The sequence below is a fragment of the Ruditapes philippinarum genome, unplaced genomic scaffold (assembly GCF_026571515.1).
Source record: "Ruditapes philippinarum isolate M1 unplaced genomic scaffold, ASM2657151v2 ctg5525_1_1_1_1, whole genome shotgun sequence".
Taxonomy (NCBI): domain Eukaryota; kingdom Metazoa; phylum Mollusca; class Bivalvia; order Venerida; family Veneridae; genus Ruditapes; species Ruditapes philippinarum.
In genome coordinates, this window is record NW_026852412.1 from 25,292 (window position 1) to 46,202 (window position 20,911).

At 31.4% G+C, this 20,911-nt stretch overlaps 1 protein-coding gene across 2 annotated transcripts; it reads right to left on the reverse strand.

The window, feature by feature from the left end:
• Window positions 1-260: 260 nt before the first annotated feature.
• On the reverse strand, window positions 261-20,044 carry LOC132759651 (uncharacterized). 2 transcript variants are annotated; one of them, XM_060751464.1, is made up of 15 exons: window positions 19,933-20,044; window positions 13,222-13,389; window positions 12,625-12,742; window positions 11,292-11,520; window positions 10,513-10,642; window positions 9,970-10,082; window positions 9,391-9,475; window positions 8,109-8,236; window positions 7,209-7,380; window positions 6,545-6,669; window positions 5,906-6,151; window positions 4,113-4,264; window positions 3,005-3,526; window positions 1,518-1,732; window positions 261-856 (listed from the first exon to the last, which is right to left on the reverse strand). In XM_060751464.1, exons 2-15 carry the CDS (start codon window positions 13,369-13,371, stop codon window positions 638-640), a joined length of 2,604 nt encoding a protein of 867 aa, XP_060607447.1. In that variant the 5' UTR covers window positions 13,372-13,389; window positions 19,933-20,044; the 3' UTR covers window positions 261-637. The 2 variants fall into 2 exon arrangements, with proteins under 2 accessions (XP_060607447.1, XP_060607453.1); XM_060751470.1 differs by having other exon boundaries at window positions 263-856; window positions 1,518-1,693.
• Window positions 20,045-20,911: the final 867 nt, after the last annotated feature.

The following is a 20,911-nucleotide window of genomic DNA, read 5'->3' on the forward strand; positions in this document are numbered from 1 at the left end:
AAATATAACAATCTTATATAACAGATGACAAATCATGACTGTATGAAAACAATTGTCTACCTAATAACATAATAATACATGTATGTATGTATAATGTATGTATAATACATGTAGAAAAAGTGCTTGTTTTATATTGAACACATGGCTAACATCACAAAGTTTAAAATCTATAATTCTTTAAATAAAACAATGCTAGTATGTGAACTAAAATCTGTATCACGCTTGCTTTAATATCACAGTTATTTAATTTGTATTACTTCTAGTAAAAATATCCTCCATAAAACTATAAATACTGGTTATCATTTAATAACAATAAAAGACAGTGACATCGACTGGCATGCATCAGAAAACATTTCACTCCACAAAATACAACATTAATATTCAACAAAGTAAGAACATTTTGTATTCTGCTATAAATATTTACAATATAACAATTCAATTGCCAGGTTAATCCTTTTTTTCTTTTTTAAATTTGTTATTTCATGAAATAAGTCTAACCATTTTTTACTTTGCCTAAAATATTAAACAACAGGCAATAATTGATGTCAAAGCTTATATCTATAAAATACTTTCTTGGTGTTTTTAGTTTGGTGCTCATAGAGTACAAATTAACATACTATCTATGTTAACATATGTTTCAACCTAAAAGATCCCTGAGGGTCATTTCAGAGCAAGCATTTCCTTCTAGACTGAAGTTATTTCTCCGTCTATCATTTTCAAATCTCCTCATTCTAGCAGCAGCATGGTTATCTACAGGTCTACGTTGAGGTCTAGGTGGTAGTCCTGTACTTGTGGTGTGACCGGACACTGGAGGGTTAGACTGGGGACTGTTTCCCAGGTATAAATCTGTAAACAGCTGTAACAAATAATAAAACATATGTTTAACCTCAAGCTACAACATGAAACTATTAAAATTATTTGTATAAATAATCAAGGAAGATTTCGAAGTGAAAATAATATTACAGACATAATGATGCTTTTACAGCCTACATTGAACACCTGAAATAAGTGAACTTATTCAATGTAGATCAGACAAAATAAAGACTGATGCGTAATGTAAATCTTTTAAATATATTGTTGGGTGTTACAGTTTTGACCCCGTCCTTAATTAGACTGAAGTCCAAAAGTCTTATGAGATGACACAATAGAATTATTTCTACACAGCATTAATATTATGTAATGTTTCTAAAATTTCCCATCTAAATATTGGTTTGAACAAGTAAGACTTACACTGTAGAAGAAAATAGTTAAAGTGCTGAATCATGATACTCAAGGGAAAAGAATTGTTCAAAAATACAATATATAGTTGTAAATGCCTTTCTTTTTTTAAGGCTCAATCATGGCGTAAGTCAGGGACACGCTGTTGTTTCCTTGAGCAAAAAATTTTAAATTCATTACTATATACTGGTTGGTTCCAGGAACAGATTGAAGAGTGTGTCTATAGAAAAGCTTATAGCTTCCTATATAAATGTACTAAAATTAATTCTGTATAAACTAAAAGATGTCCATATACTCACAGTAAGTCTTTCTAATAAATTCTCTCCTTCTTTAGGTATAGGACCGTTACCAAGTGGGCGGGAACCATTAGCACCTCTCTCCATGCTGTTGTCCCTTCCTCTATCTCTACTGTTACTACGGTTACGAGTCATACTACTTCCTTGTGACCAGCGTCTCTGTGCTGCACGTCCACGTTCTGATAGCAAGAGTGGAAAATGGTATGAAAATCCAGCAACTAGGGGAAGGGATGAACGGAAACAAAAAAGCAAAAAACCAGGTTAGAGAAAATAAAAGATAAGTTAAGAAAGAGTTTGTAACTAAACATGTGACATCTGTTTCCTTGTGTAGTCTGAGAGTAGATTCATGTTATATTTGCCTTTAGAAAAGAATTTATTTTGAATGTTATTTTTGGTATCAACTCAGAATGTTTCAAATTAAACAAAACTGTTTATTGCCTGCCAATTACATTTACTCTCACAATTAAAGATAAAATCTTACTAAAAGAATAATTCAACAAATGACATTCACATATCACTTGATACATGTCTATTTTTGTTATAAAAATGGACTGAGAAGTAATTAGATTTAAAAAAAAAAAAAAAGATTCTTGTTAAGAAAATCATATCATTGCCAATATAATAAATATGTAAATGCAAATAAAAACTGGAATTTAAGTCTTCTGTTTATATTGGTAGAATAAGAATATCAAACTTGTCTAAAAACAGCCTACCATAAGAAGTTGGTTTAAATATCACATGTTTAGTTAATCATGCAAAGGAATAATGTTACATGCAAAGGTTAAAAGCCAGGGATAAACAACTATGTAATCATGCAAACTTAAAGAGTGCTAAAAGTGTTAATATAAAGAACTAACTACAAGATGATCAACAACAACAATGAACATTATACAACATAGCAACAAAATAAAACTTATCATACATTAAGCAAAACCAACACTGAATTATTATTTGCTAAAATTGAATAGATTAAATGAGATGACTTTTCTGTTTGACCTTTTCCATGATGAATCAAGTTTAAAAGAAAAGGTATTTAAAAGTATATTAAATATCTCACTGTAATCAAATTACTAAAGTAAAATTATGCCCATCCAAGCGTAAATGCTGAGGGTACTGGTAAAAGTCAAAATAATTTTACATTTTTGTCATAAATGTTGTCAATTTTATATTCTACTATACAAATAGAATAAATAAGTTATGTGTTCCAAAGAATTTTTTTTAATATCCTTATATATTCTTTATCAGTAATGTTCATTTGATAAAAGGAATAGGGCAGACTTTCTATATTTTAGCCAGTTATTACATTTTAGCTTATTAACTTTTGTCATTATCAATTATTGGTCAATTACCATTATAACACTGATATCTAATATTTTGAAATATGTAAATCATATTTGGTTATTCAGTTCAATACAATGGAGAAATGAGCATTTTCTCACTTTAAATCAAAACAAGTAAAGAAAGTTTTCTGATAAAAGAAATAATAATACCTGCATTTGAAGAAGGAGCACTTAAAACCATTTGTTGCTGCCTTCTCTGTTTTAAACTAGACTGACCAGAGTTTTTGCCCCTGGCCATTGTCTGTGATTGGTCAAAAATAATATGTGAGCTTGATCCAGTTCCAGAGTCAGCAAACAGTCTTTGCTCTGGTGGAATATCTGGTACTGTCCCACCAAGAGATAATGACCTTTGACTTTCAGCGTTTCTACCAGAATCCCCTGACCTCACAGAATCTAAGGGCAAAGGTTGAGAGGCGGTCTCTGCAAAAACATTCGGCAGTTCTCTATATGGTGATAATCTCTCCATATTTGCTAACAGAGTGGCAGTAGCATCAGTAGAGTTTTGAACATCACTGGCAAAAATTGAACCATGGTTAAACTGTCTCTCCTGAAGTACATGGTTTGAACTTTGACCTTGTGACCCATAGCTGTGACCTTGGTTATGTGGGTCAGTATGACAATTATCACTGTTGGCAGCTACAACTTGATCTAGCGGGTCAATATTTTCTCTTTCTGAAAAAATAAATTATCTATTCTTTATAGTTGTCATACATGTACATGATTTTATCTCTAAATTACAGGTATTTAATGGCTTCTTTAGAAAATAGTTGATATGAATTCATGTGTTATTCAAATATGAGTAGATAGGATAACAAACCAAATTCAATCAGCATAGCACAAATCATGAAAAAAAAATTTAGTGATACAAATTACTGGCCATTAAAATTAGAGAAACAAAGAAAATTCAAATGACATAGCAAAGAACAGATCATGAAAAAAACTATATTTGGGGACACAAATGACTGGCCAGTTTTTTAATTTGTAATTATTCCATCTGGCATCATAGGTTTTTCAAAATGGTAAACAAAAGAGTAAGATATGAAACATGCTGCAGCCATAGTAACATACTTGTTTACAGTACATCAATACAAACAGTAATGTTCAATACACTTGATAAAGGCAATATTTTCTTTATGATTTCTGTGATAAAATAAATTATTAATGAATCCAAAAATAAATTAAGTACATGTGATGTATTACACTATATTTAACCACAAAAATGTAAAGATAATCTGGAAGCACAATATCTGGTGATTACCTATTTGTGTTGATTGTATTGCCATGTAATGATCATCTCCTGGGTTGACATTTATCCCTGCCAGTCTGTCACTCATTGCTGCTCTCTGATAATCAGCACGATGTAACAATCTACCACCAGGTAACCTCATACTGGCTTCTATATGGTTATCACTGTAATATACACATGGTAATATGACATTATAATAAGTTGCTATTTCAATACATTTGAAACAAAAACAGGGTTCTTATGTGTTTTGTTAAAAAAAGTTTACAATAAAATTAAAAAAAAAAACAAAACCATTTTACAATAAAATAAAACAAGAACTGTTGGAGGACAGTAATGCTGGACTATTCGAAAAATTGTCACAAGGGTGTTTCATTGAGTATAATAATGCTTCCCTATATGAATACATAAAATTGTCCGAAAAGGTACAAACGCTTGTTATTAAGATTTTTTATAGAGTTAATCACTGCTTTATTATTATGAATGCATAAAATTGTTCCAAAAAAAGCACAAACCCTTCAGTAGTTATTGAGATACCAGCTTACAAGCAAAAACATTACCTAGAATTTCTAAGCCCTAAAAGGGGTATAATTATGTAAAAAAAACAAATCAGAGTTATGGGACTTGTGCAAATCATGTTAGATAATCACAGAGAACAAGTGTGTGAAGTTTCAATCCATTCCCTTCAGTAGTTATGGAGATACCAGTTTACACGCAAAAACTTAACCAAGAATTTCTAAGTAAAAAAGGGGCATAATTAGGCAAAAAAGCAAATCAGAGTTATGGGACTTGTGCCAATCATGTTAGACAATCACAGAGAACAAGCGTGTGAAGTTTCAATCCATTCCCTTCAGTAGTTATTAAGATACCAGCTTACACGCAAAACTTAACCAAGAATTTCTAAGTAAAAAAGGGGCATAATAAGGCAAAAAAGCAAATCAGAGTTATGGGACTTGTGCCAGTCATGTTAGATAATCACAGAGAACAAGTGCGTGAAGTTTCAATCCATTCTCTTCAGTAGTTATGGAGATACCAGCTTACACACAAAAAATTAACCACAGGGACGCCGACAAATGGGTGACTGCATTAGCATGATTATTCTGCGAATAGTCGAGCTAAAAAAGGCTTGTTTAAATTCCTGTAATGTTGCAATTTTCAATATGAATATGACACTGTACCTATAATAAAACTTTGAGAAAAAGGTAAATATAATAAAAGACCATTTTATAAGGCTCATGCTACATGATTTTACAGTATTTCAATACTGCACGTTTGTAACATCACTTTTCATTGGATAATCTTGATGTTTATATAGTTTTATATACACGGCTACTGTCAATTTATAAAGAAATCACACCTTTTTCACTAAAAAAAGAAGCTTGCAGTATTATAAATTCATTATAAATATTCCTGACAGGTTATATGGTTATACACGGTTGTTTGCAATATAACCCTCACCTGATGGCTTGTGTTATATTTACAAACAACCATTTATATAGGGCCATATAATAACCTATCAACAATCTTCATAACTAATAATATACAGGTATATAAATCATATACAACCTCAGAACCCGTCATCCAATTTTTATATACAAAAAATCAGAATGATTTTTTATCAATCAAAAAAAATCATTTGAATGTGAAGAGGTGCATTTTGCAATGTGAATTACGTATTCTATATTCTAAAGACTGATCCTTTACAACAGAAAGTAAATTACTCAATGTCGTATATGACATATACAAAAACATGTATTATAAGATAAACAATGCAAAATTTATACTTTTTACATACAAGACAGTACTACCTTTCAGATCCAACAGCAGTCCCATTTACACCAAAGTTATTCTGTAAAGATCCCAACACCCTTTCTGCCTCCCTATCTCCCCTGTCTCGGGGACGTCTTAATGGAGCCCTTCCCTGACCCCGAGGTCTAGAATTATCATCCCTAGGCTCTGGGGCACGCCCAGCAATGCCTACCCCAGGAATCTCTAATTGAACTACACCACTGGGATTCACAGATGTCTCTGAACTGCTTTGTCTCTTCTTTGCCCTGAAATCATGTAACCGATAATGTTGCTACTCAAAGGCTTAATTATATCATTTATCTATTCTACTGATACATTTCTATTACATTTTTCTTTCCAATTATTATGAATGGAAAAATGTCAGAAAAACAAATGATATAGCATAAACTAGCCACACAAATCATTAGCTTATCAAAATTTTATTTCTTGCTTCTTCATTAATGTAATAGAAATGAGTCAATAGGACACAAATGGCCTCACATTCCACTGATTTGTAAGTCTATGGACAGACAGCATGACAGATGGACAAGGGCAAATTCACATTCCTCACAGTGGGGGCATAAAAACGAAACCAGAGCAAATCCTTAAACAAGGTTATAAACCAATAATAGATGTAAGAGAACTCTAAATAACTTCACCTATTTCTGTTGTTTGAATCACCTTCTTCCATCTGGGCTGATATTCTATCCCATACTACAAGACCATCTACAGGACAGGTAGGTCTTGAATGCAATAACCACTGGTCTATACAGTCCTTGTGAAACTGAAAATGTGAACAGGAAATATTCATAAATTGTAAATATGAAGCCTAATAATTCATTCTATGAATCTTCATCACAGTGATATAACATAATCCAAGATGAGAATCATAGTTACTTGCCCCGCTTTTGCATGGTATATTTGATTTCTAAATACATGCTTAACTTTACATATAAATTTTGTCAGTCAATCTTATTTTTGTAACCAGTTTAAGAACAAATAGTGAACAAAAATAAGATTGATTGACAAAATTTATATGTCAAGTTAAGCACACACTCAAAGATAAAATATATCATGCATAAGCATTGAGGCATGCAACAATGATTCTCATCTTTGATAATGTTATACAACTGTGATGAATATTTGTGTGCAATAATGCAATTCTTCATTATCAGTATTTACTAAGAACTTCATGGTAGTTGTATGTTAAAATTAGCTGTTGATTTTACAGTAAAATATTATAATTTGCCCGCAAAACTTCATTGCTTGTAAGTAACAAATTACTGTAAATCACTGATTTTATTTTGACCTGTTTTTTTTTACCTTGTGTTTACATCTAGGAAGTTTTCTAACAAATTGTCCTAACTGGTAACCATGTAGACAGATCCTGCATTGAACACCTGGTTGAAGCAGGGGACCATTCTGACGTATTTTCTCCAATGGGAATGACTGAATTACTTCCTCTGGTATATCACTACCTGTAGCTGCCGTGTTGCTAGAAAAAATATAAAGTTAACATTTTTTTTTAAACAGAGAGATCATGCTTGCATATGCAATAATAACAAAAGCAATATAAAGAGTTGTATGCATGGCTTAAACTCAGTTGATAAAATCTGGGACAAAAAATAAAATGAAATGAGTAAATCCATTTACATCCCAGACACCAGCTAATAAAAACTATCATTGTCAGAATTTAACATATATTCAAATGACTCTCAAAAGATCACAAAACTTATACAATAATCCAGTAACAAATCAACAAACTTTATTCAACACAGTAACCTGTTTGCTAAGTTCTTCTTGTCATGCATGTTACTCTACCCTTCGTGAATTTAATTTCTGATTTACAAGATGAACTGTGTTCCTCTAATTTATTTGCCTTTGTTTATCAAATGAATCTCAATATATTGGCTTGGTTTCCAGTTTTACTTCAGGAAACAGAAACATACTTTAAATATAATCGTTTCAGTACTTTACACTTCTCCTGTCAGATGAGTAGGACACATTACTTTACTTGTCCTGCAGCAGAATGTTCTTGTAAGTAGGGAGTTTCTATACAATAATAGAGCAAGTTTGTACCTATTATCATCTTCTGTAGAATAATGTTAACATGTTAACCCCAGTTTTTACTTTAGTGTATTAGTATAATCTATACAATAATGTAACATGTTTATCCATGTTTGTACCTGGTATCATCTACAGAATAGTGTAACAATTATTTACCCATCAAGTTGCATGAGGAGATCATAATCATTATCTGATATATCTCTGTTAACAAGATCATCTACGACAGCCTGGGGTAACACAGCACCATAAGCTCTACCTGCTGCACGCCATCTCTGATTCCTCTTCTACAATAACATATAATATAATAATTAGCCGCACCATGACAAAACCAACATAGTGCGTTTGCAACCAGCATGGATCCAGATCAGCCTGCGCATCCGCCCAGTCTGATCAGAATCCATTCTATTCGTTTACTAACCCTATTACAAGTAGAGAAACTGATAGTGAACAGCATGGATCCTTATCAGACTGGTCTGGATCCATGCTGGTCGCAAACACACTATGTTGGTTTTGTCATGGCGCGGCTCATATTACAATAAATACTTTGACACTGTCATTGGTTGAATTCTCGAGCATGACAAAATTTCTAAGTGACAATTAGTCTTAGACATTGAATACAAAATTTCTAAGTGACAATTAGTCTTGGACACAGGTGATTTGTCTCTGTCACCACTGATAGAGACATTATACAGGATTAGTAGTACATGTAGTTAACCTGAGGAGAAATTGATAATAACTACGTGTAGTTAGTTAAGTTAGCCAACAGAAGTTTATTAGTTAGGTGATCAACTCTTGAAATAACAAAAAAATTCATTAAAATGGGCATTAAAACCACAAAAACAAACACTATATATATGACTGGTGAAATGGAAGACAAGGGCTTTTACCATGCATATGATTGTTGCTTAAAACCTTCTGATTATAATTCAAGATACAGAAGATACAAATTGAAAATATTCTATATATAATTAAATTATATGCATCAACAAAACATTGTTGGTAATGTTTTAGTATTTTAATTTTTTTCTTTTGATTTAAGTAAAATATAAATTTTTGAATAGTTACAAAATACTAAATCATGTATATACCTAATTGAGAAAGATGTAGATTCAATTTATTTCTTAAGAAAAGTTAAGCCCTTATTACAGGTTATTAACAATGTTTTAGTGTTTTGTTGGTGTTTTTTCCCCATAATTAAAGTAAAATATAAATTTTTCAATAGTCGCGTTACATCATGTCGAGAAATATGTTGATTCATTTTTTTTTATAAGAAGTATTTAACAATTTGAAACAGTTGTTAATGCAAGAAACTTTATAAAAAGTGCTAAAATTAGATTGCCAGAAAGTAAAAAAATAAAATGGTAAAACAGCTCAGATTCATAAGCAGGACTGTTCCTTTAGCATGTTTGAAGAAGGCTTTGCTAGTAAGAATACTTACATGTCTATATTCAAAGGCATGTTGTGTATGTATTGGAGTGTTGAAACATGACTGACATAGATGAAAGTCAGTGCATGTACTACATCTGAAAAACAAAACATAATTTGGAGTTGTTACAAAAATATGAAATAAGCATGCATAAAATACACACACTTTTTTTTTAGATATAAAAGATTATCATTACAAAAAATATTGAACCACTGGTTAAAAAAATATATAAATGTTCATTAAATGTTACACCTATGTATGTTTTGATTATTTTACTTGAATTTTCAACAACATAGTTTTATTTTATCCTTAGTCTGCTAAAGATGCAAAATGGATTTGTCCTCATTTTAGGTTGGAGTTGTCCATTTTTATTTTTTTAGAGATTTCAGGATAGAAATACTAACTCAAGTAACTGACAGTATAGAACTTTGAAGCCTACAAGAATGTGTAAATGGCTTCACTCTTAATAAATACTGGTAGCATATTTATGTTTATATTATTATAACAAAAAAAATTGATACTGAATCAGTCATTATACCATTTAATAAAGATTCAATCATATCCAGGTAGAATGGGGAGATCAGAACTCACCTGTAACATTTGCCCTCTATAGGTGAAACTCTACAGCTTTGACAGGTAGCACCTAAATGTCGGTCCATACGACCACCCTGGTTAGAAGCACCTTCTGCATTACGATTCTCATACTACAATCATCAATCATTTCATTATCATATATCATAAACTACATGATATTGTAAACCATTTACAAGACAAAGTTCATTTCAATCACTGTATAATGCTATATTTGAAATAAACATGTATTATTTTGTCACAAATATGGACTTTAATTACTTAAATGTGTTCAATATTTTTAATGACATTTCAGTTTTGGAAAAACAAAATCTAATTTGTAATTAACTTATGAAATGAATTTTATTCTTACATTAACAAACATGTATCAATTAACTTCAAAATATATTTGTTCTGCATTGAACAATTACAAAGTATATTTTTACATATATACATAGTTTGTATACATTAATCATGGTAAATACATAGAGATCTAAACCTGTATACATCAATTATGGTAAAGTGATACAAATCTAAACCTTACATGATATCTATGACAGTTACCTTCAGCAGTTCAAAAGGACCAAAATCTTCTCTACAAAATGGACATTTGACAGTAGTCTCCCCTTGTGACTTTTGATGCTCTGCCCATACTTTCATACACTTAATATGAATACTGTTTCCACAACCAAATCTGTACAAAAAAGGAAATATCACATAACTTAAAGTATAAAACTGAACTAAATATCTTGAGGACCTTTATACAACAAGATTCACACTTATGATTTAGTCAACTATACTGAACCAGTGACCTCTAATTTGTAAGCATATTACAGTAAAATTAAATGAAATTGATACAAAGAAGTGTTACGCCTCTTACTGTAAATATGTACATGCTGCTCATTTAATATTCAAGACAAAACAATGCATTGGCCTTTATCTTAATAAGCAGATTATTAATTATTTGTTGTAAAGATTATTATAGTCTTGGCTTGATTATTCTAAATAACAATTGCTCTAAACAGAGCTAACAAACAGTTAGTGTCGCAGATCATTGGTGTAGACAAAATGGAGGAATATAATGATTCTGTAAAAAGATTAAACTTTAAATAACAGACCTATAGCATTTTGTCAATTAATACTTAAAAATGTCATTTGTTTTTAATTCTAATTACTAATTAGATTATAGCAGGAGTATAATTATCATATATATATACATACATAAATGCACAGTTGTACTAAGCTGCAAGTTTTGATATTTCCCTAGAGACATCTCTTTTTGCAAGTTTGATTTTATACAAGAAAACAGTGAATGTTACATACTAAAAAAAACAATGACTAACTTGCAATATGTGACAGGAAGTCGTTTAGCCAACAGTTCATCTTGACATATAGGACACACATCATCTTCAGCAATGTCACGTTGAGGGATTACCTCCCTTGCATCACTATCAGATGACATAGGACGCCTCCAACGTGTCACAGCTGTTGGCACCTTCTTCCTCATCTGCTGTGTTATACCACGCAGGATCTCATTAATTTCTCGTTCCACCAGACCTTTCTGCCAAGACACTGAAATATGATAAATTGATGTATGTAGCTTAAATAGTTTTCATTCCACGTCACTTTTATACCCTCTGTAACTGAGGATAAAATAAGGTGTTTATTTATTTAAAATGTCCCCTTCAATCAACTTTATATAACATTTAATATAAAAAACACTGCAGAACTCAACACCTTAGTCTATGTGTAAGTAAGTTATATAGCAAATATCACATAAGGTGCTTGAAAAAAATATCCAATCTTAAAGTGTAACAAGTTTTCTTACTGTTACATAAATATAATTTTGTACAACAGAGCTGTCTACTCAGCTCACAATACCTTTGTACTTGATATTTGAGGGAAAGCCATGCAAGAACTTTCAAGTTCCAAAAGGGCTTAGTAATAAATCAGTATATTGTAAATTTTGTGTACCATTCTTAATCAGGCTGATTAGCGCTGGTGTCACAAGACAGCATTAAGATGTGTAGACACCCCCCCCCCCCAAAAAAAAAGACTTATTCTTAATGGTATTTACAGGGAGCTTATATCATAGATGACATCTTCAGTAAAACCTGTGAACAAAGGCCACATAAAGGAGAGATCAAACATGGTCTTTATAGACAAGTAGTCTTTATCTGGAAGTCACTCTCTTATATCTAATCAATGGCAGGATGTAGAAAAGTGATCTTTATTTCAACTTCAAGGTTGTCTTTAAGACAGGTATGACTGTATTAACATGAATATTCAATGGCATCAGTTGTAAGCCACTGATCTCCTATATAATATAATATCAAATATAATGACATTGTTTATCTTATTTAAAAGGTGTCCATTCCTTATAAATTTCAATCTTTGAAATATAATGGAAAATAAAATCTTTGATAAATTTAACACAGTCATACAAGTGGTTATTTGTACATTTTAACAAGAGCTGCCAGAGGAGACAGCACACATATGATAAAGGTGTTAATAACAAACATATTTTTGAAGTTGAATAAAACAGGTAAATATCATGGTTAAATCATTTATCATACATGTATAGTTATTACAGTTAAAAAGCATTTTTATATTACCTGACATAAGTATATAGATTTATGTGAAAAAATGCTTAATGGTTGATGATAAATTACATACTAGGGTTGGTTTGAGGTACGCGGAACTTTTTCAGGAGCAGCCAGCATATGTGTTTACACAGGTCACGATCCTTCATGAATTGTGTACACGTGCAACTGTGTGGGTCACCTAGAAATGCCTGAAATCATACATGAACAAATTTAAAACTTTTATTTAACCATACACAATTTTAAAAACTAAGATAATTTTTTTAACATTTCAGAATAATTACGAAAACAACTTGCAGTGCATTTTAAACATGTACATGCCACATGATATCACTGAATTCCAAACCATCTATTGGTCAGGTCATTATGACTAAGTCTATGTAGTGAATATTAAGCTTTGTAGAGCACCTGACGAAAAGATATTTGATGCAAAATTTAAACAAGAGCTGTCCAAAGAGCATCATGCCTCACTTTTCTTGGTGCTTAGATGGTAAACTGCACATTTCCTAGCATAAGTGATAATTTAATTTATGACACATTGACCTTTAACCTTTTTATCTGAAAATGGGAGTGGCAGGCAGTCTTAGGCATTTACCCATCAGATACATCCACACCTCAAATGTTATAGTTTTTGTGATTGACTCCATGACAAAAGTTGAGCTACACATACCTTGCATGGCTTTGTTTCCCCTTCCTCCTTCAGTAAGAAACCTGTTGGGCCTGTTTCTCGTAAAATAAAAATGGTAGCATTAAGAGCCTGTGTTTGTCTCCAGAAGACAAGATCATTACAAGTTCTTCTCCAAGGTACACTTCTTGCCATGCTTCACCTTTTTTTTACCTGAAATAGAAAATTGTAAAAGTGAATATATACTTAATATATCTATATAGTAGTAGCTGACAAACATAATAAACTAAAATTAAGACATGACTATTTACCATATGTAACAATCACATTTAACTATTATGTCATTTTCTAAAACCAAAAATTACTACATAATATGAAAGTTGACAATGTCTATGAATGGGGCAGTCATTTTTTATTTTACAATTGTCATTCTGTAATTTATGTACCACTTTTCAATCAAAGCACATAAATCTGCCAAAGAGTTGTGATTGTTCCAGTATTGGAATACCTCGCTGAATCATCATCGAGTTACATTTAAAATGGCAGGGCCAAACTGTATACAAATGACATTGAAAATTTACTGATAGGTATTGTCTAAACTGTCTTTTATTTGATTTCCTTTTAAGTATACATGTGATGTCTATAGTTAAGCAAGACAAAGCCTGGTCCTACGAAATTCCTCCATATAATTACATTTATGTAGAGTAACTACAGCAAGACCCTAATTTTTATTTCACAAAATACCAAAACATATTACATTTTATCTCCTCATTTCTTGATTTTAATAATTTAGATGACTGCTTTGAAGTGGGAAGAATCATCACTATTATGAGGCCAATAATTGTCTCTGTCCCCGCCAGTGACAAAAAATACCCAAATACACCCAAATATAGCAATATTCATTTTTGTTTGTATAAAATAACCCCGTTTATTTTGAACACAGATAAATACATACATACAAACATACATACATACAAAGACATACATATATATAAACAAACAAAACAAACACACAAGGTACATTAAAAAAATAGAAGCCTGTGATTAATTTATAATCTCACTTAACTTTTCAATATATAGTTTTGTAGCCTGTAGTCTAATGAATAAAAACTGTTTCTAGTCATATTGTGTTTAAAATAATAATAACACATAATCAATAACACAATGTCCACACTCACATACTAATCTTGGTATGAAGAAATGAAAATATATTTCAAACTGTCCCACTTTTTGTCAAAAATATCTACTTTGTTAATATTTTTTTGTGTTTCTCTCTCAATTTGGAATTGGTACTTAATATAATGCTTAGCAGCCTCTATAGTCGGTCTTTTAAAATTCATTTTACAAAAATATATATACTTCTTGACAAATAAAAGCAAAAGATTAGTTTCATTATCAACATTTTGTATTCCTAAAAGAAATTCTATTCTTGTCAAAATAATGTAAATGAGTATTTTCAAAAAGACCATTAATCATATCAAAAACAACTTCACAGTCCCAAAAAAGGTGTTCCAAGCTTTCAGAAAATTTGTTGCAACAAGAGCTGTCCGTAAGACAGCGCGCTCGACTTTTTTATTGCTTGCCAATAAAAAAAGTTTTTGCAGTAAAAGGCAATACAAGAATCTCTGTATTTTTAAAGTGAACAATGGCCATGAGCATTAAGATATTTAGTGAAGAATTATTTTACTGAATTGTGTGATACCCTTGAACACTGCAGGTTCAGTGGATAGGAATGAATTTTTTTAGATTTTTTAAGTTTTTTAGTGCTTGCCTATAATACAAAACATTGACAGTTAAGGGCCATAATTCAAATAAAATCTTTGACAGAATTACCTTCTCCTGGACATGTTTGGGAATCATGATTGTAAACAAGTATTCCAACTTTCAAATTAATATCTCAAACAGTTCAGTCAAAAAGTGGACTGGTACTAAAAACTTAACCAAGATTCTAAGTCGATAAAAGGCCTTAATTTTTAAAACAAATCCTTGACAGAGTTACCTTCTCTTGCGTACAGATGGGGGGTAATGATGTGAAATAGCATTAAAAGTTTCAAAGCAATATTTCAAAGGGTTAAGGCAATAAGTGGATTTTACCCATATTCAATGTATTTTCTAAGTCAAAAAGGGGCATAATTCTGTCAAAAACCTTGACAGAGTTATGTCCTCTTGTCTGTTGATGAAGGTCGTGATGGTAAACAAGTATGGTCAGTTTCAAAGCAATACCTCCAATGGTTTTGAAATAAAGTGAGGTGGTACAAAAAACTTAACCAAGCTCAATACACTTTCTAAGTCAAAAAAGGGCCATAATTCTGTCAAAAACCTTGACAGAGTTATGTACTCTTGTCTGTAGATGGAGGTTATGATGGTGAACAAGTATGGTAAGTTTCAAAGCCATACTTGTAATACTTCTGAAATAAAGTGGGGTGGTACGAAAAACTTAACCAAGGTGTGACGCCAACGCCGACGCCGGGGCGAGTAGGATAGCTCCCCTTTTCATAGAAAAGTCGAGCTAAAAACTGCAGTTTGGATTATCTTTGTATTGTATCTTATACAAAAGTTCGTTTGTGCCAAGTATTCTGTGTACAATTCTGTATTGAAACCATTGTAAATTCGTGTTTTTAGTGGTTTCAAAAATAAATGAAAAAAATGTATTCCATTCTTTATCTTCAAAATTAGTATTAAGTTTTTGTTCCCATTTAAGTTTACAAACAGCTGTACTGTTATTTGATTTTAATATATTATGCATAGGTTGTGAACCCTTTTCATTTTTTAATATCTGAGAGAGCATTGGTGGAATATAAGGTCTTGAAACATATTGTAAACTACTAATAGAATAACCAACACTTTTAAGATATTTAACTACTGCGTTACATATGCCTTGAAAATGCAAAAAATTAGCACTCAAATTATAAATTTTATTGAATTCATGGATCTCATATAAATCCCCATTCATGTTAAACAAGTCACCTATACACTGGACACCAGCATTAAACCATGACTTTAAAAATATACTTTTTTTACCAATCAATATATCTGGGTTATAAAATAATGGATATTCCAACACTTTATCGGAACATGGGATTTTTTTTACATAATTGAACAAAAGCATTTAAAGTATCTTTTCCAAAATAAGTTTTTACAGGATTTCGCTATGGTTTCTGGGTAATGAGAGCCACAATTTAATAATTTATCTATATCTATTAGATTAGAAACAATATCTAGCCATTTTCCGTTGCTCGTAATGATTCGTCTTATCCAAGTGGTTTTTAATGCAGATATAAATGCATTTAAATCTATCATGTCGAGACCTCCATCTTTTTTATTTTTTATCAAAACGTCTTTTTTAACTTTGCACGGACCTTGCCATATAAAATCAAAGAATAAAGTTTTTATTTGTTGAATATAAGATTTTGGAGGATTAGGCAAAGAAACAAACAAGTGATTAAAGAGTGACAGTACAAGAGTTTTAATGACAATTATTCTTCCAATTGGTGTAATTATTCTTCTCTTCCACATTTTAAAAATATTTTCTGCTTTTGCAATTTTAGATTTGTAGTTTAAATCTATCATTTTTGACAAATCTACATGAAACTTAAAGCCAAGCATGTCAAAATTTTGCTGATTCCAAGATAATTTCCATTTTGTTTTTATACTATTTGCACTAAATTTTTCTTTTCCAATCCAGACGACTTTTGTTTTGTCAAAATTAACTTTCAAACCAGAAATAAAAGTAAAAGTGGACAATGTGTCTAAGGTTTCATTTAAAGAAGAGGCCGAACGATCTAGAATAATTGAAGTATCATCTGCGAATTGAGATAGCTTATGTTCTACCAAATTCATTTTAATTCCTTTAATATTGTTATTTGACCTAATTTTCTGCGAAAGTATTTCAGCACATAAAATAAAAATATAACAACTTAACGGATCACCTTGCCGGCACCCAAGCTGAATGCTAAAGAACTTTGATAAGAATCCATTTTGACATATTGCTGAAATCCCATCTTTATAGAAAATGTTAAACCATCTTTTGATGTCTTCTCCAAAATTAAAAAGTGACAACGTTTTATCTACAAAAACCCAAGACAAAGAATCAAAAGCCTTTTCGAAATCGATAAGGAGTAAAAGCCCAGAAATGTTATTCTCCTCTGTATATTGCATTATATCATAAATTAGTCTTACATTTTCTCCTATAAATCTGCCCTTTATAAATCCTGTTTGGTCAGTGTTAATAAGTTTGTCTAAATATATTTTTATTCTATTCGCTATGCATCCAGAACCAATTTTATAAATTGTATTAAGCAGTGTTATCGGTCGCCAATTTTTAAAAAATTGTTTTGGCTTATCACCTTTAGGGATACACGTTATTATACCGTGTGTTTGTGTTACAGATAAGTTTCCGGATATAAAAGCATGGTTTAGAGCCCTGCAAACAAATATGCCAATTCTGTTCCAAAAACATTATATAAATTCTGCTGAAAATCCAGATGAGCCTGGACTTTTATTATTTTTCATATTCTTTAAAACGGTTGATGCTTCTTCTAGTCTGATTTTACCCTCGAGGGATTTTGACTCTGTATTTGATAATGTTGGAATTGTTTATATCTTTAACAAAGTTTAAAAACATATTATCCTCTAAGCCATGTGAGGAACACGTATATAATGATTCATAAAAAAATGCAGTTTCGTTTAAGATTTTCTTCTTGTTTTGTTATTAAAGTACCATCGTTTTTCATGATTTTTGTGATACATTTTATTAACATAATTGCTTTTTTCAAGATTACTAAATAATTTACTTGGTTTCTCTCCATCAATTACCCAGTCCACTTTTGATCTCAAAATGTAACCTTGAAACTTATTTTCTTGTATGATATTTAATTCGTTACGCAGCTGTTCGAGTTTTTCATTATTTTGAATAGTTTCAGAATTTTCTAGTATTTCAATATCTTTTTTTATCTGTATTTCCCTTTCATTACTTGCTTTTTTCTTATAAGAACCGTAGGATATAGATTTACCTCTTATTTCCATTAATAAAGTTTCTAAAAATAACTGATCGTTTATTACAAATTGTATATCCTCGTTTGGAACACTTTCAATTGTATATAGATTTTAATGAGAAAATGAATTAACATTTATACGGGGAAGTCAAAGTCCGGGCTTGCTTTGCGGGCCAGGGCTTTGGCTTGTTCGGCTATAGACTACCGTGTATATTTAAAAGAAAATCAAATAAAAACCAATTAAAAAATATATAGAATTCTATACCTATCAATTAAATTTTCAGTGTCAGTTCTATAGTTAGGCAACGCCAGTTACAATGATTACCCTTTGATAAAAGACAGTGTATTCCGATAACGGAACAAATCTCAACTTTTCGGATAAATAATAAACGTCAAGTGTTCTGAGTGAAAAAGGAAGCGATGCATGAAATACCAAATGACACCTTTAAAATGGAAAAATGAATGGAATTTGTAACGACTTCCCCGGTCATAGGCTTTGCCTAATTTCATATCAAAATAATACGCGGAAAGTCCGAGCGGGGCCAAAGGCCCCGCGAGGGCTGTAGCGCACTTAGATAACAATTGTATGACGCGTATCAATTCAAATGAAATCAAATTAAAAGTAAATGAAAATTTCAAAAAAATATATAATATATAATGAGCTGTAAAAAATCCTTAGTTAACTGGGTGCCGCCATTTTGAAATCCCTTTTAGCTAAATATAGATATCACAGCGCTTTTGATGAGCGTCTACATAATTCAGACTATTGCTAGCAGACGCATGTTTAATAACACTTCCGGTGAAAGAATGATGTACAAAATCAGAAAATAAACATTTGTTTCATTCATAAGTACTATATAAACAATGATAAATGTAAAAAGTTACTTTTAAATCCTTTTTGATAAATTAGCACATTAAAAATAAAGTAAAAACAACATATGTGATTAGAGATTAACAGAAAATGGCGGACGGGATTTCCCAAACGCCGACGCATGCGCAGTGGTCCCTCTTCCTATGATAGTGTGAACACCACCAATTTATTTGTTTTTCTGTTTACAGTAGAAAATACCTGCATATACTTATTAACGAATTGCATGATAGATCTGGTTAACATGAACACTAAACATGTTATGCTTAAATCATAAATCATAAGAGCTTTCCGGGCCATAGGTAGCACCTAATTTCATATTATGACTAAGCTGGCTTCAACTTTCATTCATTCCGCTAAAATGGGCAGTTGAGTTATCCGCTGAAATGGGCAGTTGAGTTATTGTAAGAAAATGAACTTATGACATTTGCTGATCTAGGTTCATTAAGATAGATTTGTTATGGCTTGAATTGTAAGTGGGGACAATTGTTATCAACATACTGTAAAAGAACCTTATGTGGATAAATTTGCACCAAGCTTTATTACAGCTTTACTAGTACGGCATCTGAATAAATAATTTTAGAACATTGCAAAAGATTAGCTATTTATACATAAATTTTTCTAATACCTGTAGGATGATTCTCGGCTTTTAAAATTATGGATGGGCTTTTAAATGATATAATGACGGTTTTGATAGAAAAGTAAACAATAGAGAGAACGAAACATCTGAGATTACAGCTTTGGCAACGTCAAAATATTTCAATATTATTTGTTTGTGCTCAGCAGTTTAGTGCAAAAACATTTTAAAACATTAAAATAAACGCTGTACTGAGAAGATGAATAGTCGCATGCCAACGAATCTGATCCGTAAATACACCTTCATGCTTCCCTCACCTGTAAATTCGCTTGATTTATCACTACCTTTTTGCCATTTCAAGGTTATTAAGGAAATTTCACCGGTAGTTTTCCAAATTCAATGCAAGCGGCCATATTGTTTACAGCCTCGTTTTGGTATTGTTAGGCAAATGTTTTAAGCGCGAGATATCTTTAATCCCGAAACGCAATATAATTAAAATGCGAAAATGAAATCATATGCCGGAATATGACATCAGTATGAACAATTCATTTTACTATGTATTTTTATGTTAGTTAAAATATCCTTGTTCAAAATGTTGTCCAAGTTTGTTTGCTGGTTTCATTTAAAAACTTTTTGCATGCATGCAATTTCCTTTTCGTAAACTTTGTATGTTATCATCCATGTGCTTAATCTAACATTCCAGTTTTTGTTTTATGTGCTACTTTAATCAAGTAAATTTAATATTCTTTTAGTAAGTCTTTAATAATTTATATAGATCTACTCTAGATGTTAAACTATTACTAATTTAATTTATTTACATCTTTGATACATGTATTATATCGATCATAATTAAATTGTTAGTATTGCATAACATTTAAGCTGTTATATATAGTCCCTTACAATAAATGTTCATGTCACTATATATTGTTTTAATTTGTCATATCTTATTGTATATTCTTCTTAAAATATGAAAAACAAGATCAACAAGGAAAGGCGGCGTTCAATGAACGCAACCCCCATATGACCCAGCAACAAGAACCAATGGCAAGGAGCCCAGGCGGACCCCAAACATAAAAAGGACAGGGCAACGACACGTTAATCATTAAATGATAAATAATTTGTAACTGATTAGGAATTCAAAGAAAATAATAATATAGGCCCACAAAGGGGAAGGGGACAGGAGACCGGGGGAAGGGGGGGGGGGGGGTAATCAAAGAAATAAAAACTAGAGGCAATGGGGAAGATACTTACCGTAGACGAGAAAACAACAAGGGACACAAGCAAAAGTGTCACCAA